Source organism: Haemaphysalis longicornis, unplaced genomic scaffold (assembly GCF_048455015.1).
Source record: "Haemaphysalis longicornis isolate Haplotype H1 unplaced genomic scaffold, Haemaphysalis longicornis Haplotype H1 scaffold_1, whole genome shotgun sequence".
Taxonomy (NCBI): domain Eukaryota; kingdom Metazoa; phylum Arthropoda; class Arachnida; order Ixodida; family Ixodidae; genus Haemaphysalis; species Haemaphysalis longicornis.
The window spans coordinates 123137157-123162946 of record NW_027526203.1 but is presented as its reverse complement, the minus strand read 5'-3'; the positions used below and the strand labels follow the sequence as shown (position 1 = coordinate 123162946).

General features: G+C 48.0%; 1 protein-coding gene across 2 annotated transcripts in view; it reads left to right on the top strand.

Annotated features, from left to right (window-relative positions):
• LOC144179580 (three-prime repair exonuclease 1-like) overlaps positions 1 to 25208 on the top strand; it is an 83611-nt gene extending 58403 nt beyond the window's left edge. Inside the window, exons 4-6 of one of the 2 annotated variants that reach the window (XM_077707996.1) lie at positions 3765 to 3871; positions 14414 to 14553; positions 21287 to 25208. In XM_077707996.1, coding sequence (XP_077564122.1) covers positions 3765 to 3871; positions 14414 to 14553; positions 21287 to 21622 — 583 coding nt within the window. In that variant the 3' untranslated portion in view covers positions 21623 to 25208. The remainder of the gene's footprint in view (positions 1 to 3764; positions 3872 to 14413; positions 14554 to 21286) is intronic. The other variant, XM_077707991.1, reaches the window with a different exon arrangement.
• The last annotated feature ends 582 nt before the right edge of the window (positions 25209 to 25790 follow it).

The window sequence follows — 25790 nt, the reverse complement described above, 5'->3', positions numbered from 1 at the left end:
AGACTGCCCTTGTCGCATCCGCCAGGGCCGTACCCAGAGGGGGGGTTTGGGGGTTCGAACCCCTCCCGAAATCTTTTCTAGGCAGCACGTAAACAATACTTACTGTTGCTTTCAGCAAAACTACCCCCTTCCCAAAATTCATAACCCCCCCGAAAAAAATTTCTGGGTACGGCCCTGGCATCCGCGTTGCAGAAACAAACAGCCATCACGCACTTTTTAGTGAAAAAGTAAATTTTGTGTTTTGACTTTTTTTTCCCCGTGGTTTATTTAAAATACTGTGAACTTCGGGATACAACGAATGGGGGCCGTGTGGCTTTAAGGTTCGTTATAAACAGGCTCAACTGTAGGTCAGTGATGTGATAGCTGCGCCGATTGCGCCCAACTGTGCCCAGAGGTAAATCCTGCTACATCCTGCTAGAAAGACTGATTTTAAGCAATCTGCGCCAATCTTGCGCCAAAGCTTCGTTTCGCCGGGCTTCCTCGATGTGGCGTGCCCTTTACGCCACGACCGTTGAAGCGGAGGGAATATTGGAGTGTTTTCCGCTCACGAAAACACGCCGCGCACGCCACAGGCGCTCTTAAGCTGCTGCAGAATACCCGCACGCTGCGTGCGGCGCGGCCGGCGGCGGCAACAAGGCGGCGGCTTCGGCCGCAAAGTAATGTGGGGATTTCGAGTGACTGCGTCTAACAGCTCTCTAAAATGCTGCTCAAGGCACGCACGAAGTTGCTTGTGCGGTAAAGGAGCTTATAATGGGGGCGAATACGGTACTATAAACCATCAACCGCACAGCTAGTGAAAGCGCCTATGCAATATCTGCCGAGGTAGTAAGCCAAACATCTCTGTCTGAGCCAGTTGGCTGTCTCAAGCGCTTCTAAACTTCCTCCATAAGGTGGGCGCCTCCCCATTGGGCATGGCGGTAATCTCCTCCCACTGTAGCGCGCGTCGCGCGTCAGTTTCTGACCAAGGTAGATGGTGCCGCGGGCGCGATATCGTCGATGCAGGCGTGAAAATATCTTGCTCGCAACGCCGACGCGCATGAATCGCGTCTAAGAACGCGCCATGCGGTTCACGCTTTACTATCTACTTTGCAATAAAGCGTGGCGAGTTAGCACAGGACCGGGATAATTGAAGATTAATGGAAGAAGCCTTTGCTCTGCAGTGGGCATAGATAGGCTGGTGGTGGAGATGATGATGATGAAAGCTTGGCAGGAGTTCACATGACTGACTCCGAGGGGTCGAGATGGAGAAGGCATTGCAAGGGTAGATAGCGGGAAAATGGAAGAGGACGAAAGTTCAAGAAGGCTTAATTTTGGACCGGCTGTAAGCCGGTTCGTTGAACAGTTTTGAGCTTCAAAGAAAGTGATCTTGCCTGTTTCAACATGTCGTTCAGGAGGAACTCTACAAGAGCGCTTCAGGAAAGCATTTTATGATAAACTTTCTTTGCAAAGCTACTGTTTGTGAAAGATGTGGTCGACGTTTTCACTGATTTTTTTTTTGTTTTCGTTTCAAATAAGTTAGCCGTTAGTCCACCTACCCAATGATCATCATAGGTGACCCTGTTTCACAAGCTGGGTGGGCACTTCATGAAGACAGTCTTACCACTCAAAAAAGCCAGAGAGTTGCCGTTGTTGGAAACCTAGTCCACTGCAAATTGGAAAGCGAGTGTAGAAGTCTGAGAGGACATGTAGCATGCGATTTTGTCTTGGGAACCCGGAGAGAAACAGACATTTAGGCTGTGCGCTAGAAGCTCTTACATAAAATGCACTCAGTGCATTCTGTCGTGCGTCACTGTGTTCCGTTCATTATGGTTTTACGAAATGTTCTGTAGCCTACCGATTGGAATGCTACCCTGATAGTCATTTTTTAAATCAAGCTTCAAGTTCTTTTATGATCTCTTGGCTCATGCAGTGAATGCGTGTACACACTCGCACAAACTCTTTTGGTGCTTGTCTTGAGGCATTTCATATTCACTGCTAAAAGACATCTGTGCGGCAGAAACTTATTTGTTACTTATTTACTTGTTTAAACATTTCTGTGTGCCCAGGATGCTGCTTTTGGGGCTCCTCTCGGTTGTTCTGCTCCCCTTCTAGCAATTTTTCAATTTTTCAATTTTTCTAGCAATTTATATAATGCTCATTCTGGCTGCTCCAAAAGCCGATTTTGCTGCTCTAACACCTACTTTTGGCTGCTCCAAATGCTGCTCCAAAATGACTAGACCCAATCACATCACTGGTAGGTACGTGCTGCACTCCCACACCAAAAGCCCTGAAATGGCAACCATGCGTGGATACCCGAGTGTTGTCCACCAGTCTGCCTTCATGCAGGTCCTCATGTCCCCGGAAGAGGAGGGAGGCACGTGAAGGGGTGTCACTAAAACTTCACGTCGCCACAACCTGTATGTGTACAGTCGAATCCTGCTACAACGAAATTGACGGGACGTACGAAAAATTTCGTTGAAGCGAAAATTCGTTGAGGTGAAATCTACCCCAACACAGCACGGAAAGGCCAGAAAAATAGCTCCGCATGTTTCCGCATCATTGGCAGCATAATACAATGTTTAGAAAAAGGAGTGATGCGCAATAACGTCGTGTTTATTCAGATAACAAACATACCAATGGTTACGGAGGGGGGTGAAGAAATGCAGGCGCAAAACATATTGCTGTACAACAAGGCATGTCCACTGAGCTGATTACTTGCAGATAGCTGCTGGGGGAAGCCCCCCTCTCCCTTGTGGCAGGAGCAGTGCCGCTATCTTATCCTCTGACAGGGGAAGGCAACTACTGACCTTGGCAGGCAAGACGCGCGCGCGCTTGCATTTAAAATGACCGCGCGCTCGCGACTAAGATAGGATGACTTGGCTTCAGGACCAAACACGCAAACACGATTTTTGCTCTTGGCTATGAAGAATGGTAGAAGAAAACTGCAAGGACAGCTGCTTATAATGCATACATGACGGCGGCACGCGAGCAGCGGAGCACATACGTGCGATTTCAACTGGATATGGATTGGCTGTAGCTCCGGCTTGGCGAACCGGGCCTGCGCCTCATGTAAAGATGGCCAGCCACATCGTTATCACTATCAAACAATGGCGCCCGCCTACGAGTTCTTTTTTTTGTTTTGGGTGGCGGTGTGGGCGCATTGCGCATATTTTCGATGAAACTAAGCGTCCTGAATGTATGAAAAGTTAGATAGCTAGTACTATGCTTATTTTATTGTAAAATAATTGTTCAAACCCAGCCCAAATCATCGAAAATTTCGTTTAAGCGAAAGCAAGCCTGACAAATGGTTCGTTGTGGCGAGGACTTTGTTACATTGACGTCTATGCCTAGTTGATAGGGAATTGGAAATATTTCGTTAAGCGGAGGAGTTCGTTGTAGCGGGGTTCGACTGTACATCAATACAAGCATTCCACTACAAGTATATATATTGTTATAAAGCAGCCAATGGCGTTACAGGAATTGGTGTAATACGGTTAAGCTCTTCTCGTCATGACTGCCATTTCTTTTTTTAAGGGGGGGGGGGGGGGTGGCAGTGGAGTTTGTTTGCTGCCGCGGGATTTTAGAAGCTTGTCTTTTTCTGTTTGTTACAGTTTAGCTCGTCTTGGCCTACCCACTCTGCCAAATGGTAACTGAGTGATTCAGCGTGAAACTGCACGCGTCGGTGCAGCTTTGATGTTTCGGCATTGCTCACTAGGCTGCGCCACTCTCCTTTTCCAAGACTGTGCATGGTCTCTGATGCTGCTTTTGCGTTTGTGCTCCTGCAGGGCCCACTTTCTGAAGCAGGACAAGCCCGACTTCAGGGTCACCAACAAGCTGACGCTGTGTCTCAAGCCCCAGAACTACATGCACCCCATGGCCATCAAGAAGTCGGGTGAGCCCCTAGCTCGGTTCTGCTGTGCAGACGCTGACTATGAAGTTGGAGGGATTTCAGAATCGAGAGATCAAAACAGAGGGAGAGAATGTAATTGGGAAGGTACCATTGGTCTGAGAAAGGAAATTAATGGTGTAATATGCCACTCAATACGCTTAACTCTATCATGACTGTGGGAAAATGTTCGATTTTGAGTGCTTCCAGAAAACTTTTTTTTTTACTCTTGAGCTACTGGACGCATTTAGCATTGCTATACATGAAATTGTTGCAGGGATGGAACAGCTGTGCCATTTGCGCTGTTGAACGCCAAACTCGTTCATCAGCGCCGCCCTACTCTGCAGCGCCAGAATTAAGCCGCGAGATACGACCGCCATGATGCCCAGCACCCAAAAACTTGGCTGAAACATTGTGTTTTGGGTTTCATCAACTATGGCTATGGGCTATGAGCGGGTATGAAACAGTGCTTTGGCTTAACCATAAGGCCACAGGCACTACGTGCCGTTTGAATGTCCGTGTGTCGCATTTGCATGGTTGTGTTTGCCGGTGTCGGCCACTGCGCCACAGGCAATAGAAAATGACCAAAAGTAAAATGTTTTTGTGTCTCATTGCAAATAGAATAATATCCGCATGAAAGGTTGTAGTTTATTGGAGGTGAACATCAATTTAGTCGCCCATTTTCGGCGATCCTAACTGTGCTGCCCGCAACTTTCCGTAGCTGCATGTATTGAACAAACAGGGTCTTGGACGCTTTGCCCTCGCTTGTCAATTCGGTTCGCTTTTGTTTTGAGGAAGTTACTCACTTTCGCCTGTGAGCTTGAAACTGAAATGAATCTTCTGTGAAACAAACGGAGGGAAGGCTGGTTGCCTTTTTTCCAATTTTTTCTTACTGGCATCCCCCTTTCTCTCTCACAAGCGGGGACTCGGTCACTAAATGCAATCTAAAATGAAGTCGAGTGTGCCCACCATTGGTACAGTCAGGCATAGTGTAAAATCCCATGAACAGAAAGCCAGAAACAGAAACCATCTATTCGAGGCACTACACTTTACCTTTTTTTATGGCTGAAGGTTTGTTGTACGGCCCATTCTTATCTCCTCGCGAGCTCCTGGTTCTGAGGTCAGTTTCAGAAGGGAGCATCGAAGGCATTAGAGAGTGATAGCAAAGTGAACTGGTCCCTGCATGGTACCCTGTGCACGACAGGCACATCTTTGCATGCACATTACCGGTTCTGGGCCTTCACGTGTATGCAGTTGCTCTGGTTGACTACTGTGCATTGCACTCTGTACAGTTTTCCACTGTGTTATAATGCTCTGCCAACAGGCATAGCGAGCAGGGTGGGTGCGGCAACTGACGGTCACGGAAACGGATTTTATGACTTTATAGCTTCCTATGAGTAGCCTTAGAACATGTTAGCTACAGTTTTCTGGTTGGGAAGGGTGATGCACTTGTGCAGAGGGAAAAAAACATACAATTTTGACGACGATTCATGGGTTGTATATTTTACGCAGAGTTTCCTGGTTTGAAAGTATTTTTCTCCTTTCCTGGCTGCGTAGGGAAAATGGTGTACAGTCGAACCCCGCTACAACGAATTCTGCTTCAACGAAATACAGTAGAATCTCGATGATACGATTCTGGGTGATATGAATTTCGGGATGATACGAATTTCTGAAAAGTCCCGGCAAAATTGCATTGTTTGCAATGGGAAAAATTTCGGCTGTTACGAACGGACCTGCGCGGCCCGGCGGATGATACGAACGAACCGGCGAGGCGCCCGACTTCCGAACAAGCAAGTGACGGCTCTCTCTCCCCATCTGTCACTCTTCTTTCTCCAGAAACGGCCGGGCTGTTGTTTTCTGCTCGCGAAAACGCGCCCCGCACGCCCAATGCGCGCCGCGAAACCTCTCGCACGCTGCGCGCGCCGCGGCCGGCGGCGGCAACATGGCGGCGGCTTCGGCCGCGAAGTGGCACGGCCGCTTGAGCGACTGCTTCTAGCCGCTCTTTAAAATGCCACTCAAGGCAGACACGAAGTTTCTTGTGCAGTAAAGGAGCTGATAACGTTGGCGAAAACGGCACTATAAAACACCATCCGCGCCGCTAGTGAAAGCGCCCATAAAATATCTGCCGGAGTGCTAAGCCTAAACATCTCGGGCGGAGCCAGCGGGCTGTCTTGAGCGTTTCGCAAGTCGTCAGCGTCTTTTTCTGACCGAGGTAGGAGATACCGCGGGCGCGAAATCGTCAATGCGGCCGTGAAAATACAGCACGCGCAAAGCCGAGGCGTGTGAATCGCGTGCAAAAACGCACCATGCGGTTCACACTTGACTCTTGCGGCGTGAAGGGAGCTTGGACACCGGGAGTGAGGAGACAAGCGCGAAGCTAGGCGAAGCACTACGCGCTCCAGAAAGGACTGCTTTGCGACATGGGGGTTTAAAAAAAGCAGAAAAATTACGGATTTGTTCACGCGAAAGTCAGAAAAGAAATAAACGAAAATTTTTTTCAGCGCTCAATTTTTTGGTTTGTGTTGGTTCATACGAATTTCGGATGATACGAATATTTTTCGCGGTCCCGCGAGATTCGTATCATCGAGATTCTACTGTATTTCCAATTCCCCATCAGCTAGCCATAGAATTCAATGCAACAAAGTCCTCACCACAATGAACCATGTCTGGCTTGTTTTTGCTTCAACTAAATTTTCGCTCAGTGGAACTGGGTTTGAACATTTATTTTTTGATAAAATAAGCATAACGCCAGCCATCTGTAGCTTTTTATAAATTTAGGGCGCTCAGTTTCACTGAACACGTGCGCCGACACCACCACCCATAAACAGAAAGAAATTCATAGATGAACACCATTGTTCGCTGGTGATAACGACGTGGCTGGCCGTCTTTACACGAGGCGCAGGCCCGGTTTGCCAAGCCGGAGCTACAGCCAATCCGTATCCAGTTGAAATCGTGTGAATGTGCCTGCTTGTGCTGTGCCATCATATGTGTGTTGTGAGAAGCTGTCATTGCAGTTTACCTTCTACCAATCTTTAACTTCAAAAGCAAAAATAATGTTTTCATGTTCAGTCTTAAACCCACGTCATCCTATGCTAATCGCGAGCGAGTGGCTCCCATTATCTCAGATGATGAGATAATGGGAGCCACTCCTGCCACAAAGCGAGAAGGGGTCTTGTGACAGGCCTAGCAGCTATCCGCAAGTAATCAGCTTGGTTGATATGCCTTGTTGTACAGCAGTATGTTTTCTGACTGCATTTCTTCCCCCCCCCCCCCCCCCCCCTTACCCCCAACCCCGCTCTCTTTACATGCGGAAAAAAAACACGTGACCACTGGTACGTTTGTTATCCGATTAAACACGGCCTAACTGTGCCTCACTCCTTTTTCTAAACATTGCATTATGCTGTCAATGATGCGGATAATATGTGGGGCTATTTTTCTTGCCCTTCCATGGTGTGCAGGGGCAGATTTCGTGCCAGATAATTTCCACTTTTTTCGCACGTCCTGTCAATTTCGTTGTAGCGAGATTTGACTGTGTACAGCGCTTTGTTGCAGAGGAACTAATAGTTGGCAACTTGCGTCATCACCTGAAGACATGGGTTCTCAAAGTAACAAAACAAACTCGTTTAATCACTGCCTTACTTATACATGATCAGCATGCAGCCTCTTCTGTGGACAAGTACAGCTTTCTAGCGGGAAGACGTTGCAGGTGACAGATGTTGTGTACACTTGAAAATACTGACTTTAGCCAACACAAGCGTTCCCCTGTTTTCTTTTTCTTTTTTGTTTTTTAACTCGGCAAAAGCATGCAGAGGGTCGTAATAAAAGTTGCTATGCACACAGTACTATACAAGGGTCACACAGTTATCTGACAAAGGAGTGCACTGGGCATTGAATCGAAACCAAAACGAACTTGTTGGTGTTAGGGGTTGCTGTGTAATCTATTGACCGAGCTCCCATGTTGTTTCTAGCTTTCTTTTTCGCAGCGGAGCTGTTGTACAAGACATAAGTTCACTGTTGCAGAAAAAAATACCACGAAAATGCCGAGCGCTCATGATTGTGTGCCCCGTGGCGACCACCAAGCGTCCTGGGCACATGCAGTGGCTTTAGCAAGGAAAAAAAAAAAAAAAAAACACGGCCGAAACCCTGAGGAGCGAGAAAATGCCCAGCGCTCATGAGTGCGTGCCTCACAGCGACTGTTGAGTCTATGGCTCGCGCAGTGGCTTTAGCAAAAAAAAAAAAAAAAAGCGCTGTCGTCAAGCGCTGCCGTGCATGAAAAGCTACTGTGCATGTAAGTTGCCGTGCATGTAAAAGAAAAGAAAAAAAAAAACACTCCAGCGCTAATGCTAAAGATGAAAAGACACCCTGCTTGGGAGAGGTCACTGCAGCCGCAGCATTCTCTAGGAGCTATTATGGACAATTGGAGGCATGGCTGCGAGTGTGCCGGTCCTTCCAGAGACGACTTGCAGATCCCGCCACCGCTGCCTCGAGTAGATGACGAGTAGCTGGTGAAAGTCTACCATGCTGAGGATGACAATTTGCATCCACCACTCACCCCGCAACTATGCAAATAACCAATGATACTGAAACTGAACTATGTGTCCGGCAATGCTCACCTACCACACCTTCGCCGCTCAAGTCTTGCGCGGGAGTGCAAGCTTCCCTGAATTTTTTCTTTCCAAATGGAGACTTTCTGTTCGCAGTGAAGTACTTGTGGCAGGGTTAAACAGCTCTGCTGTTAAAAATAGAATGCTAAAAGTTTGCAATTGGCAACTCTGGCTAGATGAGGGGTATTCGTTTGTCTACATTCAAGCAACTTCCAGTTAAGTCTATATAAATTTGTCAAGGCATATTGTTAAATTTTAACGCAATTTTAACCAGTTCCGGTGTAAGTTGAGTGGAATAGCCAGTAATGGCGCCACCTTTCTTCACGTTTTCGTTATTCTCTACCTTATTTTAGAAAGCCTCCCATTATAGTGGTATGTTCAATTTTAGGTGGGCTAATCTATCGATCTAGAGTAACTTGTATTTTGCCTTCAGTGTTCCTTTAATGGCGACATGCTTTCCCGCAATGCACCGGTGATGTGCCAGTAAGAAGAGGAGGGAGGTGCTAAAAGAAAAGAGCACGAAATCTTTCAGAGGTCTCCCGCACCTGCCCAACGAAACCCAGAAAATTAGCAACGGAAAAAAAATTTACCAAAGGCAGTTGTTCCTTGGCGGAACGCAGGCTGCTTTCTTGCCTCCTGTCACTTCGCATTAGTGGCATTACAGACGTCAGGGGTGGAACAGCTGCGCCATTTGCGCCATTGAGCGCCAAACGTGTTTAGCTGCGCCATCCTGCGCCGAACCGCCCCTGTTGCGCCAAACCCGCCTGAATTAATAAGGGGGACGCGGGTCTTAAAATGGTAGAAAATCGCGAAAAGCATTTGGGGAAAAACATTTTTTTAAGTCTCCATACCTTCAAGCACCTACTCTGAAAGTTTTATCGCTGAATTTGGTCGGGAAATCTTAAAATCGACTTTGTAAACGCAGCGGGAGCCGCAAAATGCCGAGAATCGGGCTAAAAAAGCTTGAACTTCGCGCGCGCGCCACACTCGAAGCAGACTGCTGGCGGCGGCCATCTTGGGCTAGCTTTGTAGCTTTTTTGTGCGAACTCTGTTTTTGCGTGTTTAGCGCTATCTCAAAATGGCGTTCCATGAGGAGAACGAGCGTGACCGCCGATTTCACGAAGATCGGTTACGAGCCGCTGATTGGCAGGAGCACGCACGCAGCGCACTCGAGGCAAGCCCCCCCGTTCCGCGTCTCTGATTGGCCGGTGCGGTTGAGCCGCCATTTTTTTCCGTTTTGTTATTGCAGCGCGCGTCCGCCGCCGCGGTATTTTCAATCCGGGTGCATTTTTCTGCCGTTAGTGACTGCGATTCTGTCACAACGTCTTTTTGTCTCTTGCCGCAATGCTTGGAGACATTTACCTCAACGATTTACGCGCTGCAAACGCATGAAAAAACGAGGAAACACACTGAAAACCGCGGTGCCGGGATCGCCTGTTACGTACGAATCTGCTCCGAAAAGTGCCGCGTGGAAACGTCCAGATTTAGTTAGCTGTTATGCTTTGGTCTTATTTGCGAAAAAAAAAAAAAATTGCGTCCACCTCCCCGCGAGGGGAACCCTGTGTAGATGCGACGCATCGTGGGGTTCACTTGGTGTTTCCGTTGGATTGATTCTGAAATCGCGTGAAACGTGTCGGGAACGCGTATGATTCTTATGTTTTATGATTATTATAATGTTTTATTGGCCCATCTTGGTCACTCTCTCTAAGTGGTATGCTTGGGGCTTCGCTGTCGCAACGACCTTTACTCCATCATTGTTGCTGTAAGTGGGAGCTTCTTTTCTTTTATTGCAAGTGTTAATCATTGCCCCATCATTCGTTGTATCAGTAGCTTCTTGACGCAGTTTGAATGAGTCAAGGATATAAGGCGCGTTCGTAGCATTTGATTCTGTCTCGGTTTTGTGGCGCAGTGGGAAGAGCACCATGTACCTTGCGTTCCGCCCACAGGGTCGTGGGATCGAAACCGGGCGCCTCTAACTGTTTTTTTTTTTTTTATAGTGTAGGGGGAGGGGTGTGGACGGACAACGCCGTATGGAGGGACAAGGCGAGTGAATGAGATGCAGTTGCATCTAAAAAGTTGTCAGCACAATATGTTTGTGCTTTTCTTTAGTTTGCATAGACGTTGAAGGAAGTGCAAAGTAGCAAGTACCGTTTGTGAAGTTCAGCAAAAAGTGTAGTTTTCCAGTGCTGTTTGCAAAGGTTTTCATTACTTGCATAGAGCTTCTCCGGTTATTTGTGTGGTACGGTCGCATTCTTGTTTTTTTTTCCCCGTGATAAACAGAGTGACACGGTGCTTTTTATATTGTGGCTATGCTGTAGTAAGAGTTAGAAACTAGAGATGTATTTTTTTCTATCTTATTTTGCGCACATGCCCTGTCTTACGGAGTCTTTCACTTTTGCTTTGAGGTATCTACTCATTTTCGCCCGTAAACTTGAAACGGAAATTAATTTGAAACTTGAAATGAACTCCCTGCTAAATGGAGGGATGCTTGTTGCTTTTTGCCTCCTTCCCCTCCCTTCCAGTTTTTCTGTATTCAGGAAAGAACAATTAAACTTAAATTCAATGCAATTCAGTTCAACTTTGGGGTTGGCTTTGCTTAGTCTGGAGGATGGTCTAATATTAAAAGGGCCTTCTGGCACGCTCTAATTAGGTACGTTATCTGTGGCGTAACTTCGTAAACTCTTGCATCCCGGTGACGGGTGAAGAAAAAGTTATGTTCTGCTTTGCACGCACTAAAACCGCTGTTTGACAGAAAAAATGCAAGCAAACACCTTGTTTTACGGAATGCCGCCGTGGGGTCGCATAAACACTGCCGTTTGCTGGACTCGAAGCAAGGCCTGTTATCTGGTCTCTTTCGACTCTCCGCGTGAGGTTTGGCCTTCGAACGGTAATAATGCAACGCACTCGCTGGGGCCGAAGGTAGATGACTCCGCATTTTGTAAACCTCCAGATATAGTGCAAGAACTGCGTTCCTGGTTTAGATTAGGTTCAAGTGCATGGTAGAACGCCTGGGAATAGTAGAGAGATTAGGTACTTGGCCGGGGACTTGCACAGCGGCCTCTACGGAGATTAGGGAGGCACCATAATGCTGTTAAATAGTGTTACATCTCCTCCAAATGGCAATTCTGGATGCTCCAAACCTGCTCAAAAAATGCATTTTTGGCTGCTTCAAGCCTGCTACAAAAGGCACTTTTGCCCGCTCCCAGGACTGCTCCCAAACCCATGGACTCTGTTCCACCCCTGAGACGTGAACTTTGTGTGAGCAAGAGTGAAGGCCACAGATAAGCAGCCCTACGTGCTTCCGGTGACTTTGCACTTTGCGCTGACTGTAGGTTTGAAACTTTTGGTTTTGTTCAGTGAAATGGCTTCTTGTCTAAGCGAAAGTGCTTTCTTTGGCCATTATAGGTCATTCAGATGAACCTGAAGAGACCGTGAAGAGATTTGTTCATGTTATCAGAAATTTGTCTTAAAGGGACACTGAAGTGAATTTGTCAAGCTCCCGGCTTTGCTTGCACAGCGTAGACTGGCTCAAATTACCACACTTTTCATCGTTTATCCGGTTGATAAGTCGGTAATTATTTTATAGAGCGGGAAAGAAGAAAACTACCATGCGCGGTCTGTGGCAGCCGCACCAACTGGCTGTGACGTCGGGAAGAGGTGGCAGCGTGATTGGACGATGTCCAAGGTTGGCAATCGAACAAGTTTCGGTTTCGGTTCTGTAAAACAACATGCTTGACATCCGACGGCAGCGTTGGATGGGCATTCTCGATATCTCAGTAATCGTCGTACCGCACTTCTGCCATGTTGTCGGCTGTAATAAGCCTCCCAGGACGGCTTCGCATCGTAGAAATCACTAGCCGAGGCCTACACAGTGGATGAACGCCCTCCGTGTCACCGCAAACGCTCAAATGCCATGCGCTTTTCCCGCATATTTGGAGCTTGCCTCACTCATGCGTGTATCGTAAAAAGCGTGTTCGCACCAGGCCAAGGGTGTGCTGATTCTGGCCTGTGCCCACTGCCCGCAAGCAGTCGGTGCTTGCAGCAACAGCAAGCCAACGAGAACTGGCTAGCGCGTCAGTGTAAGTCTGCGCGCGTTCTGTGAACTCGCTCGTGGAGCACTGAACGTTACGGCCCAAAAATGATGAACTCAGGTTAGAAAACATCGACTGCAAACGAAAAAATTAACTTAAAAAAAAAAAAGCATGCACCCTCGGGGATTCGAACTTGCGACTTGCAAAACAAAAATCCTAGCGCTTCAGACGACTCGGCCACGAGCCAGCACTGCCGAGATTGTATATATAAGGTATATAATGTACAACTAGTTTACACTTTTATTTAGTTCTAGCATTTCAAGTACCTTAGGTGACTATTTGTTGTATAGCGCTCGGGCAGTAAGCGTCCCCCAAACTTCCACAATATCTCACGTCTAGCAATTGCATTTCTTCGATGGAAAAGCGCCCGCAGATGTGTGGTCGTGCTGCTGACTGCTGTGCTTGTTCACCCAGTGCAAAAAAGTGCTCCCGGCTCTCTAGTTTTGCGCTGTATTGTAAAAGTTTCAGTTGATTTTATTTCCTTGGTACCTATATTGACTTCGCTGACTCTTCTCCCGCCTTCAAGTGGCATTAGATTTTCTTATTAGGGTAAAGTCTGCGAAGCGTCGCATGTGCACTTGTGCAGCGTTTGCGTGGAGCGACCCGGACTCGGAGCTTGATACAGTGCACAAACTAACAAAGTAAAGAAAGGCACATTCTTCATTCACAAACGTGTTGTGGCTTAGTTTCAACTGAACGAGCGAATTGCGACCACCCGTCGGTGGCCGGCGGACTAAACGCTGGGCCGACTGACTCGGTCGGAAAGTCGGCGAGCTGTGCAGTAGCGCAGCCAATTGCCAGCTCATCTCCTCCTGACGTCACACGAAAACGCCACAGAAAACAGGCGAGGGTGCAGAAAAAAGGACAGCATTTTTGAATTGATTTTTCTACTAAATAAATTCGCGTAAACGCGCTCAGAGTGGTCGAAACATGGCCTATGGACTCCGGACTACAATTTGCGCTAGTAATCCCGCCATGTTTACAAATCACTTCAGTGTCCCTTTAATGAAGTGGACATTTTTTGCATTGTGCCGGTCACTAGAGGGCAATGGTGGTTTTCAACTTCGCCGTGAAATTTGTTTGAAAACTGAGTGTCTTCGTCAGGGTCGCAGAGCTGCGGCGTCAGATATAGTGCGTTGTAATCAGTTTTGTTACGGATAATATACGTGCTGTACGAATGCAATAGCAGATGGGCAACAACTCCATGGCTTGGGGGTAAGAAGTCAAAGCGTTCACTTTCTCCCACCGTAAATGGAGTTGGGAATTTACTCTCTTCCTCGAGGATGCATTGAGCTTTGGTACTGGGCAGAGTGCCAGTCTGAGTCACCAACCTATTGAGCTTCTGACTGTGAGTCCACATGCTCAACCCTTGACTGCCATAGTAGTGTTTTTTGGTGACGTTGCAAAACGGACGTCCTTGTATAGAATGGTGCGTGACCCGCCGCGGTGGCTCAGTGGCTAAGGCGTTGCGCTGCTGAGCAACGAGGTCGCGGGTTCGATTCCCGGCCGCGGCGGCCGCTTTTCTTATGGAGGCGAAAAGCAAAAACGCCTGGGTGTACGAGATTTCGGCGCACGTTAGAGATCCCCAGGTGGTCAAAATTAATCCGGAGCCCTCCACTACGGCGCGCCTCATCGCCTGCGCTGCGTTGGCGCTTTAAACCCTACAATCAATCATCAATAGAATGGTGCGTGTCGAATGAGCTCAGGTAGTCAGCTCACCAATCTGAACTATAACATTGGTGCATTCAACATCCCCTCTTTGCCTAATCGCTGCGCAGTGGCGTTCTGGAGGAGGGGACAGCAGGGGGGGAACTCACTGACCGCGGCCACCCCTTGGGGGTGCGTGTGTGCAGGTCTGGACCCTGTTCTTCTGGAGAACCAGTGCCTGTTCCGGGATGCGTTGCCAGCCATCCGTGCTTTCCTGGCGGCGCTGCCACCACCCATCTGCCTCCTGGCCCACAATGGGGACAGGTTTGACTTCCCCATACTTGTGGTGAGTACGGAGTTGCCCCGGCTGTGACTGCGGTCAGCGACTCCTTATCCTGCCCCCTGGCTATTTGCAATTGATTACTGGGAGACGATGCCAGTGCCCAGTTTCATGTTTGAAGTGTACCATAGGCAAATCTGCCATTAGCGTCTAGGCGGGCTGCGCTTCAATGAGCAGGCCATTGGGTGTAACAGCCAGACTTGCACATCATCATCATCAGCTTGTCTACACCCACTGCAGGGCAATTCCTCCTCCTCCTCCTCCTCCTCCTCATCATGTTCTTTTTTTTTTTTTTTTGAAAGAGGGGCTAGATATCTCGGAGTCATTCAGCTTAGTCAGTTCTTCTCGTTCTTGCCCCTGGCTTCCCTGTGCACACGCGCGTGTTACTATCCAATGGCCGTGACCTTTGAGTGGTGAGGGCAACGTTGTGATGCAGATAGTGCAACTCTGGATATTACAAACCCTCAGTTGCATTTGCAGTCCTGCAGCAAGCAGCACTGGAAGCTCGCTGTCAGAACGGGTCTCCATGTGTGATGAGCTGGGTGTGTCAGTGTTTGCGCAACTGCATTTATTGTGTGGCTATCAAGATAAGTTAGTCCCACCTTGTCCATCTTGGGTGTGGGCATTTTACTCACTTTGAAGTCCACAGATTGGCAGGTGTGCTTGCGCATCGGTCTTTGGGCCGGTCTGAAATGGCAAAAGACTGAGGATAAGCAGCTCTTGTCCTAGCACCAGAGGAGCTCAGCTGAGGCAATGCTGTCTGTTGGCTGCCTGCTTTGTGCAAGGGCCACAATATGGTGGCACCCGAGGCTGTGGGTAAATGCTTACTGAGAGCTTGTGTTAGCCTGCATACCAGGAAGTTGGCCTGTTCAAAAGCAAGCTACAGTGGAATCTTGGTCATACGAATCTCAAGGGGCGGCGAAAAAATTTGTATCGTCAGAAAACGGAAAAAATGGAAACGTGCCACGCATGTGACAGGCGGCGGCAACATGGCGTTGGCTCTTGCCTTGAAGAGGTGCAAGTAGCTTCAGCGACCGCTTCTAACCTTTTGTGAAATCGCAGCTCAAGGTGTAAACTAAATTGCTTATGCGGGGAAGGAGCTGACAGTGTGGGAAAAAACTGCACTATAAAATGTCATCCACGCTAAATATCCGCTGCGGGGGTGGCCCAGCCAGCTGCTGCGAGCGCTTCGAAATTGCCGCCATGAGACGCACATCTCCCCATTGGTGCAAGTCGTGAGGCTCCCCCCACTGCCGCTCGCGGCAACCAAGGCAGAGGCTGGTGACGGGGTGCGAGGCTGAATCGTCAGCGCGGTCGTCAAACGAACGCGCGCTCATCGTCTATGCGATGCGCACACACAAACTCAAGCGTAAACCGCATGCGATTCATGCGCGTCGAAGATTTCGCTCCCGCGCCAGATTCTGCATTCTACCTCGCTCGGAAAATGACGCGCGACGTGCGCTGCAGTGGGAGGAGCCTGCCGACTTTCGCCAATGGGGAGGCGCGCTTTTCATGGCGGCAGTTCGAAAGCGCTCTGGACAGCCCGCTGGCCTGCCGGAGATGTTTAGGCTTACCATGGTGGCGGATATTTGATTGGCGCTTTCCCTATCCGCGCGGACAATGCTTTACAGTGTCGTTTGCGCCCACATTATCAGCTCCTTTACTGTACAAGCAATTTCATTTGTTCGTTAAGCGGCATCTTAAAGACCGGTCAGAAGTGGTCGGTCGAGCTACATGCACCGCTTCACGGCTGGTGACGCGGCCATGTTGCCGCCGCGCTGCGCGCAGCATGTGGGTCATATTCGCAACGGCATCAGTGCGCCTGTGGCGTGTGCGACGCGTTTTCGTACGCTCCATGCGGTTCACGCGTCAACATAATCGACGCGTAAGTGGCGCAGGCAACACGGCAAGGCAACAACAGGGTAGCTAGATTGTGGGGCATAGGAATGTGGAGGAATGCGAGGAAAGCAAAATGGCAACGCTTGATTCCCGTTGTTCATTCAAAAAGTATAATACAAAAAAGGAAGCTAGAGGCACCCGTGCAGCGAGCGGAAACAAAAGGTACAGAGAGAAGAGATCGTAGCGGGAGATAAAAGAAGGGAGGGAGAGAGAACAGGCGTTGAGAGGGCGACATGTTCGGTTCGTCCGGGGCAGCACCTCGTGCTGCTATTGTGAACATCCCACGAGGAGGATTACCGTCAGCGTGTGCCCGCACGCAACCAAGGCCGCACGGTTGCACCAATACTCCCGCCTCCCGTCCACGCCGCAGTCATCTGCTCGCGGCTCGCGTGTTCGTATCACCCGCACCGGAGGGATAAATGCGTACGGATCATCCGAATTTTTTTACATTGTATACAATGTATTTTGGCCGGGGAATTTTGAAAATTCGTATCACAACGAAAGTCACTCTTTCCTAATCTAGCAGGGTAGGGTTGCACACGTGTTTTAGGCCAGTGTCAACATTCGAAGTTCCAGATTGTGATTACATCCGGATATTGTAAGTTCTAACTTCGAATTGAATTACCGTATTTATTCGAATATAGGTCGACCTTTTTTTTCTGAAAATGTGCTTAAAAATTGAGGGTCGACCTATAATCGTGACCGAAGAACCTCGACCTATAGTCGTGATTCAAAAATGGCGACCGCACCGAGCGATCCGTTTCTCCGTCGCTCCCGGCGCTCCTCAATTTGAGGCAGCAGCGCGGAGCATCTAGAACAAAGACAGGCAAGAAAATAAAGGAAAAAATAACAAAACAATCAGCGTAAGAAAACCACCCACAGTCACTGCTGGCTATCGCGCATTACTTGCGGCCGAACCGCACGAGCGAGCTTACGTACTGGCTAGAGAGCCAGATTGGCTTGGCTTGGTGACTTCGGAGCCGCGGTAGTGGCTAGCGCGAGGTGGGGGTAAAGGTGACTTTCGCCACCTAGCGTAGCCGCCTCGTGAACGGAACGGCGTTGCCTGCTTCGCTCGCTGTCTCTACTATCTCCCGTTCTCCGTTTCATGCGCTTTCTTTGAGCTTGCTTCGTTGTGATTTCCGCACACAACGTTTTTCTCGTGCGCATTTCGCGATGTCACGTCGGACTTTAAGCGCCGGGTGATCCTGTTTGCTGAGAACTTGAACAACTGCGCCGCTCAGCGAGAGTTAGTCGTTAATGAAAAGCTGATCAGGGGATGGCGGAAACAGCGGGACGAACTTTTTGCTTGTAGGGGACTGCGTCGTGCGTTTCGTGGTGGGAGGCACGATGCTCTCGAGAAAGAACTCCGGCTGCACGTGGAAGAGGAGCGTGCGAAAGGACACCGAGTGTCCTGCGAAGATATTCAGACCAAAGCTCAACAGTTAGCGCTGCGAGGCGGGATTGGCCGTTCAGCCTTCAAAGCCAGTCGGGGGTGGGGGTGGGTAATGAACTGCGGCGCATGCGGTGCAAGTTCCGACGACGACGCAGTGTGTGGCTCCGACCAGTGAGGTGACCGCGTTGTAAATAAATGGGAGTTTTAAAAAGTTTCCTAAAGTTTTTTTCTTAAAAGTATGGGTCGACCTATAATCGAATATATTTTTTTTTTTCGGCGACTTCAATTTTTAGGGGGTCGACCTATATTCGTGCTCGACCTATTTTCGAATAAATACGGTACTCAAGCTGTAGGGATGGGCGAATATAGATTTTGAGGTTCGAAGCGAATTCGAAGCGAATAGTGATTTGGTCGAATAATTTCGAATCGAATAGTTCGAATAGTACACATTGCAAATCACAAAGACAAATGAGCAACTTGTGACCTGACTAATGTACACATTTTTTTCTAATAATTAGAACTCACGTAGGCACAGCATTGTGTAAAACTATTACCAGTTGAACATTTATTGCAAAATCTTACACACAGCTTTCCTTTGCTGTATTCACAAGTTTTCATGAAGAAATGCCTGTTGCGCCACATGCTCTAGGTGCAGCAGTTTAAGCGCCGCCTAGAAACTCGCAGAGTTAAGCGTCGCCTAGAAGCTTCGCTAAAAAAAGAAGTATTGTAGCCACTAGTATCCTCGGCCGTAGCCAAGCAAAGCGCAAGTGGCTGGCCGCCATTTTGAATAGGCTCGCTTAGTGCGGCGTACTGCCGCGCTGTGCGAGCCTATTCAAAATGGCGGCATGCCTATTCAAAATGGCGGCCTGTACAAGTCTGCTGGCTTGGTGCCGCTATGTTCGGAGCGGTGTCGTTTCAGTGCCGCCTTTTTTTTTTTAACTTAAGTGTGCTGGCGGCCGAGAGCTTCGTCGAACCTCTAGGCAAGGACTCGGCAGTGCTGGCACTGATAATAGAAATGTCCGCGTCGGTGGGTCTTGAGCCAAGCCTGGGGTAACTCTCGGAAAGCTTGACCGAAAAGCTTGGCTTTTAGCTGCCTATTCGGGAGCATCGAATTATTCGAAAATATCGAATACCTGCATTCGGATCGAAGCGAATAACGAATAGAGAGCTATTCGATCGAATATTCGACAATACCGAATATTCGCCCATCCCTATCAAGCTGTTATTAGATTTGAATGCTCGCACATGCCCACTGAAGAGCCAACATTTTTTCGGCTTGTTTCAGTGTAGGGGTTGCAATGTTTTTACCGTTACAATTGCTAGTATGGTGTTGGACACCCTTGAAACACCAGCACTTTGAGTCGTGCGTAAGTTAATGCTGATTGCACTCAATCCGCATCAGGTCCTGCTATGCTGCAGTTGCAATCATGATTGAGCTTGATTGCACTGGGCTCAGTCATGGTTTCTTAAGAGCGATTGAGTTCTTCAAGCGTGGTTGGAGAGAAGCCACGATAATCTCGTCCCCACTGAGCAAGGCCATGGGAGGTGACAACTTGAAATAATGCCACCAATTGTATCAAATAACTTCACTAAAACAAGTGTCTGATAATTAATGTAGTTAAGTATACAGTCTAATCCTGCTACAACGAAGTCCGCTTTCAACGAAATATTTCAAATTCTCCCTCATCGCCACAATGAGCCATTTGTCTGGCTTGCTTTCGCTTCAACGAAATTTGCGATGATTTGGGCTGGGTTTGAACAATTATTTTACAATAAAATAAGCATAGCGCCAGCTATTTGTAACTTTTTATATATTCAGGACGCTTAGTTTCACCGAAAACATGTGCGGTGCGCCCACAACCTACCCAAAACAAAAACAAACTCTTGAGTGGACGCCATTGTTTGATGGTGCTAACGATGTGGCTAACGATGTGGTCTTTACATGAGGTGCAAGCCAGGTTCGCCAAGCCGGAGCTATAGCCAATCCGTACCCAGTTGAAATCGCGCAAATGTGCTCTGCTGTTGGCGCAGCGCCGTCATTTATGTGTTGTGAGCGGCTGTGCTTGCAGTTTTCCTTCTAAAATTCTTCAAAGTCAAAAGCAAAAATAATGTTTTTGTGTTTAGTTTTGAACCCGCGTCATCCTACCTCAGTCGCAAGCGCGCGGTCACTTTAAATGTAAGCGCTGGCCTGCCAAGGTCAGTTGCTGGCGTGCCTAGTCAGAGGATAAGATAATGGTGCTGTTCCTGCCACAAGCGAGAGGGGGGCTTCCAACCGCCTAGCAGCTATCTGCAGGTAATCAGCTCAGTGGAAACGCCTTGTTGTACAGCAAAACGCTTTGCGCCTGCATTTCTTCATTTCTTCACCTCTCCTCTCCTCCTCAGTATCGCGCTCTTTGCGTGCTGGTAAAAAAAACAGATAACCTTTGGTATGTTTGTTATCCGAATAAACACTACGTTACCGCACGTCACTCCTTTTTCTAAACATTTTATTGTGCTGCCAATGATGCGGAAATATCCGGGGCTATTTTTCTTGCTCTTCCGTGCTGTGTTGGGGCAGATTTCGCCCCAACGCATTTTCGCTTCAACGAAATTTTTTTTGCACGTCCCGTCAATTTTGCTGTAGCGGGATTCGACTGTACCTGCTTTTAGAAAATTGTATTTGTGCAGTCTCAACACTGCGGTCGACACTACGTGAAAAGTAAAACTGCATCACCACACCTTCCAGCAGGTGTATCGAGTGCAGTGGTTATTCTTAGTCCAGTTTTCATTGCTGTCCGGTTGGGAGGAAGATGAATAAGCAGCACGGTAAAAACCAGCTGTTGCTGCAAAAGGGCTCGCTCACCACAATAAAACATGTCGCACTGGTTGCTACAACCACGCCATAACTACAGTGTACTAGGTGTCACGTGGGGGAAAAAAACCAATGGAGAGCGCGGGTCCCTTTTGCAATGAAACGATTGTATGGGGCGCAGGCGTTCCCCAGAAAACTCCTGTTGCAGCCAGCGCCACCTAGAAGTTTTTTAAGCAAACTAAACTGTTATTTGACGGGTTTTATAAAACTTTATATAATGAAATAAAGAAATAGACTATTTAGGAGGATTAATTTAACAAACAATACTTCTGAAACCAACTGGTAAGCAGCGGCCGCCAGGGGCGCTGCTTACAACAGGGCTTCCTCACCAGAAATTTTCATCGCAAAAGGGACCCTTTTAATGGCCCCGAATGACACACCTCTCTCTTCTAGTACACCTTACCATGGCGAACACTTTTGGGGTAGCTGCGTATTTGGCTAATAATGGCTCAGGCTGCGCAGGATTGCCGGACGCGGGCTGCAAAAGGCTGTTTTTGGGCCCATCTAGCACACCAGAGTGGAATTTCTCAATCACTGAGCTGCGCGTGATGGGGCGAAACCTCTGCCATGTGATGAACATGCCCTCCGTTTTGCAGGGCGAGCTGAAGTCTGCTGGCAGCGGGGAGGATCCGGTCTCCGCGCTGGGCGTGACGGGGCTCACGTGCTGCGATACGCTCAAGGCCGGCCACGCGGTGTGGCCTGTGCTGCCGCCAGCGCCCAAGAAGGGGCGCGGCTCGGTGGCCGCCAGCAAGCAGAACTCGTACGCCCTAGACCAGCTGTACAAGCGCTTCTGCGGACGCCGCTCCAATGCACACCGCGCCGAGCAGGACTGCATCGACCTCCTCAAGGTCTGCCACTCGGTCAAGGCCGCCTTCATCAGCTACGTTGACGGCAATGCCACTCTTCTGGCCGATGCCCGCTCACCGTGGTGACTCTCGGGGGCGACAACTCTTTCCCGCAAGGTCTGCACATCTTGGGGAATTTTTGAAAAAGGACCACATCCTTGCATCGTAAGAAAAAAAAAAGAAGCGACAGGTTACAACACTGGTTTTCTGGCATTGTGAACTGGGGCAAGTGCTGAGCACATTTGTGGTGATGCGATCTGAATTGAGTTTGCAGTGACTGTTGAGGGCTGCAACTTCGTTGACGTAAAACTGACAAGTTGTACAGTTGCTAGCATCAATGATGGGAGCAGCAGACAACAAAATGATGCTAGCGGAAAGGCAAGCATTGTGCTATCATCAGAAGGGGGGAGGGGGGGGGGTGGAGAGAGAGAAAAAAGACAAAGGGTTGTGCAAGTGTTGGCATTGTAAGTGCGGTCCATCCTTTCTGTTTCATATCGTTCGAATCAATTTTGCAGTTGACAAAGCAGCTGATCTCTCTCCCTCTCCCCCCCTCCCCCCCCCCTTGATTTTCCATCTTCATTTTCTTGTATACAGCTTGAATGATAGCTTTATGCCTTCAAATAATCTATCTTGGGTGTAGTTCTGACAGCCGCACACGTGGTACATGAAATCAGCGTTGCAGTCGACAAGAGGCACCGACATCAATTGGCCAGCTTCTCTGGTCAGGGCGTAGCAGACCTGCATATCCCACATGGTTGTTAATTCCTAGCAGCGGTGGAACATTCAGTTGAATGTGTGGCTAGCAAGTAACTGTAGCTTTTGCTTGCTTTTGATTTAAATGTCCTGCATTTCTTTTGTGTGTCAGTTTCACTGTGTCGAGGCAGTTTGCTGTAGATGCAACATGATTATTTTTTCCTCTGTCTGCTACACTAGACTTTTTTTTCACCAGCCACTGTACTTGTGAATTCTTTGCTGACCAAAGAGTCCTGTTCAGGCGACAATAGTGGTCGTTTCTCACACCGCGCTCAGAAATGAAAAGGTTCTACATTTCGTGGCTACAGCACGGAAGAAGCAGAAATAGTAGCGGACTAGACTAATGTGACGAAAAACAGCGCTTACACGAGGACAACGTTGCGCTGCTGAGCATGAGGTCGCGGGTTCGATTCCCGGCCGCGGCGGCCGCTTTTCTGATGGAGGCGAAAAGCAAAAATGCCCGTGTGTACGAGATTTCGGCGCACGTTAAGATCCCCAGGTGGTCAAAATTAATCCGGAGCCCTCCACTACGGCGCGCATCGCCTGTGCTGCGTTGGCGCATTAAAACCCTACAATCAATCAATACACGAGGACAAAGAAAGGAGTTGACAAACACGAGCGCTCGTGTTTGTCAGCTCCTTTCTTTGACCTTGTGTAAGCGCTGTTTTTTGCCATATTATGCAGAATCAACTAGCCTGAGTTCCCAAGTTCAAACCTACATAGGTACTGGTTTGAAACCAATTGGATAGTTGCCACAGGATTCAGGGTTGCCACAGGATGTTGTACAGGATGGGCTTTCTTCTCATGCTTGCTGGTGCTATCTTGCTTACTGCCTAGTCCTCCTCCCAACCTTTTCTGGTGTGTTGTTGAGTGGTTGGGATTACGACTGTTATTCATTCCTTTCACTGCTCTACTTGAGTGTTCTAGTGGAAGGCAGGCTCTTGATCGAACGACTGGCCGTTTTCCTCTTGCTTGCAGAGTGTTCTCGTACTTGTGTCATGTCGGCATGTGGCATTGCCAGAGCTGGCAGTCATGGTTTATGTTTACAGCTTCAAAGTGCTGGCATTCGTTGGAGGCACTTTTATGCATGTGCTGCGTAGTGCATGTTTATTCCCTGTGACTGCTGTCAGGTTGGGGAGCGAACCGGTTAAAATGTTGGCATTGGGGGGTTCTCTTAAGGGCCTCTCGTCAATTGCTTGTTTATATTTTTGTGTGTCTGTGTTTGTTACTTGAGTTGATTCTCAAGTTGGTAGTTTTCTAGATTTTATCGTCTTCCCTTTTTTATTTGTGTGTGTATGGCATTGTTCATTTTTGTTCTTATGCCTTAGCGCTCTCTCATTTGTGGCAGTCGTAAAGTCCTCTTGTCTACTGTTTTGCATTTGCATGTGTGTGCGCTACATTGTATATGTTCATTTCCTGGGGCTCTGCTCCGGTGGCTTATTCAGAAACGATGAAAAGTGTTGGCATACGTGGCTTCCTTTTCATGGCCCCTTGTCAACTGTTTGTCTTTTTGTATGTGAGAACGTGACATTCTGTGTTCTTGTTGGAATGCAAGATTAGGTATTCTAGTTCATGGCATTTCTTAATTCGATCAAACAGTTGCTTCTTTTTTTATTTATGTGTGTGCTACATGTACACTTCTATTCTTTGGAAAAAATTCATGCTTTAATTGTGTCATTTGCGGAGGTTTGTCTGTCCGTGTGAGTGGTGCATTGCATGTTTCTTAAAGTATTGTGTTGGTAGCCAAAGCCATTGAAAATGTTGGCATGGGTGGACATTTTAGTAGCTGGTTGTCAAAGGGTTTTGGCTGTCTTTGTAGTATTTGTTTGTGTGGGCTACTCTTCCGTTGATCTTGCTAGACAGAGATGCATCTGGCACAATTCTGTTCCTTCTTACTGCCGTCCTCTTGTAATTGTTTTTTTTTCTCTTTCGGGGATTGTGTTTTGTTGATGTTCTCTTCCGTTAGTTGTGTTGGTAAGCAGACAAAGTTGGTTCTCAGAATGGGCTAGCAACACGTCAGACCACATGCAAGTGTACACCTAGGACACTTGTTAGAAAACCTTTTTTTTTTTTTTTTTTTTTTTTTTTTACAAGTGGGTATGGCATGTGAGTCAGAAAGCCAGTTGGAACTGGTTTAATATCCCATTGTCATTTTGAGGTCTCAAAAACGTGGATTAAATTTGCAAACTTGGGTACACATGCTTTTGAATCGTTTTTGAGGTGTCCGATTGGGCTGAAAAAGTTTCGTGGACACTAGATCTATGTAGTGAAAGCTTTTAAGTATAGCAGCAGGTCGGCTGTTGTGTGACTTTAGTCTCGTAAATGCGTTCTCTTTTTGCTTGGGGCGACTCCTTCAGACACTTTTTGCCGTCGACTCACCATTAAGCTTGTCTTTTTTCCTAGTGAGTTGCTGTCATGCCTTTCAGTTGTTTGAGTTTCGCTGCAGGGAAGCGTTGTTGGCTCGGACGGCTGAGAAGTGTTTTCCCACACAAGTTTCGCGGAACATTGGATGTCTAATTTCTGAACTGTTTGTTTGCAGCGTTTGTAACCCAGCCCGAGGCTCAGTATTCATATGTACATTTTTGTGTTTTATACAGTGACTTGTTTCTTCAACAGTGCCCAATGTTTGTTGCACTGAGTGGCTTGTGTTGTACACACTCGTTCCTTTATCGTTCTGTAACTTAACTCCCCCATGGCACTATGCTTCTGTTTTCATAAATGCAGTTCGCATGCATCCTGAAGTGCTGAATGTAAATAAAGGTGTACCATATCAAATCATGGATACCGAAGCATTCACATCGGTGTTTTGCCACCCTGTTACGCCATTCTGCCTGGCACGGGTTTCACTTACCGGGATTTAGTTCTGGGGCTGTGTCATATCCAGCGTTTTTTTGTGATGCCTTTAACTTGTGCCTTCATAAGCTAATCCCAGCTTTATCAACCTGACAAGCTGGCCTTTTACATCATATAAGCAAAGTTGTGCATTTTGATGTTTATTATTATTATTATTATTATTTTTTGCTACACGTCCCAAGCTTTTGGTATGCCATAATTCAGTGTGGATTTTTCATGCCATTGGTTTCGAGCATTGCCAGGAATCGTGCTTCAAGACGGACAGACAAAGTGTGCAACTTCAAAAGGGGTGCACCAGTGGATGAGCTTGGCATGTTACACTCTAAGACTGAGCAACTTTCCAGTGGTGCACCTAAAGGTACAATGTGAAAATGGGATGGTGGCGACTAGCTGCAAAGGGGCCATAGAAAAGTGGGCCTTGGCACTGTATGAGGTCGGTACCGTACTTTGGTACGGTACCGTATGGTACCAAAGCTTTGGTACCGTACAGGGCCGGAGCCGGGACTTGCCTCGTCGGGCTGAGTGGCACCGGGGCCCTGCAAATGCGCTTGTGCTGACAAACATGCTGTTGACCTTTCAAATTTACCTTTTAACAGAAAGTGCAGCCCCTGCAGTGTTTGATCAAACATTTTTGAAATGCTACAGAAGG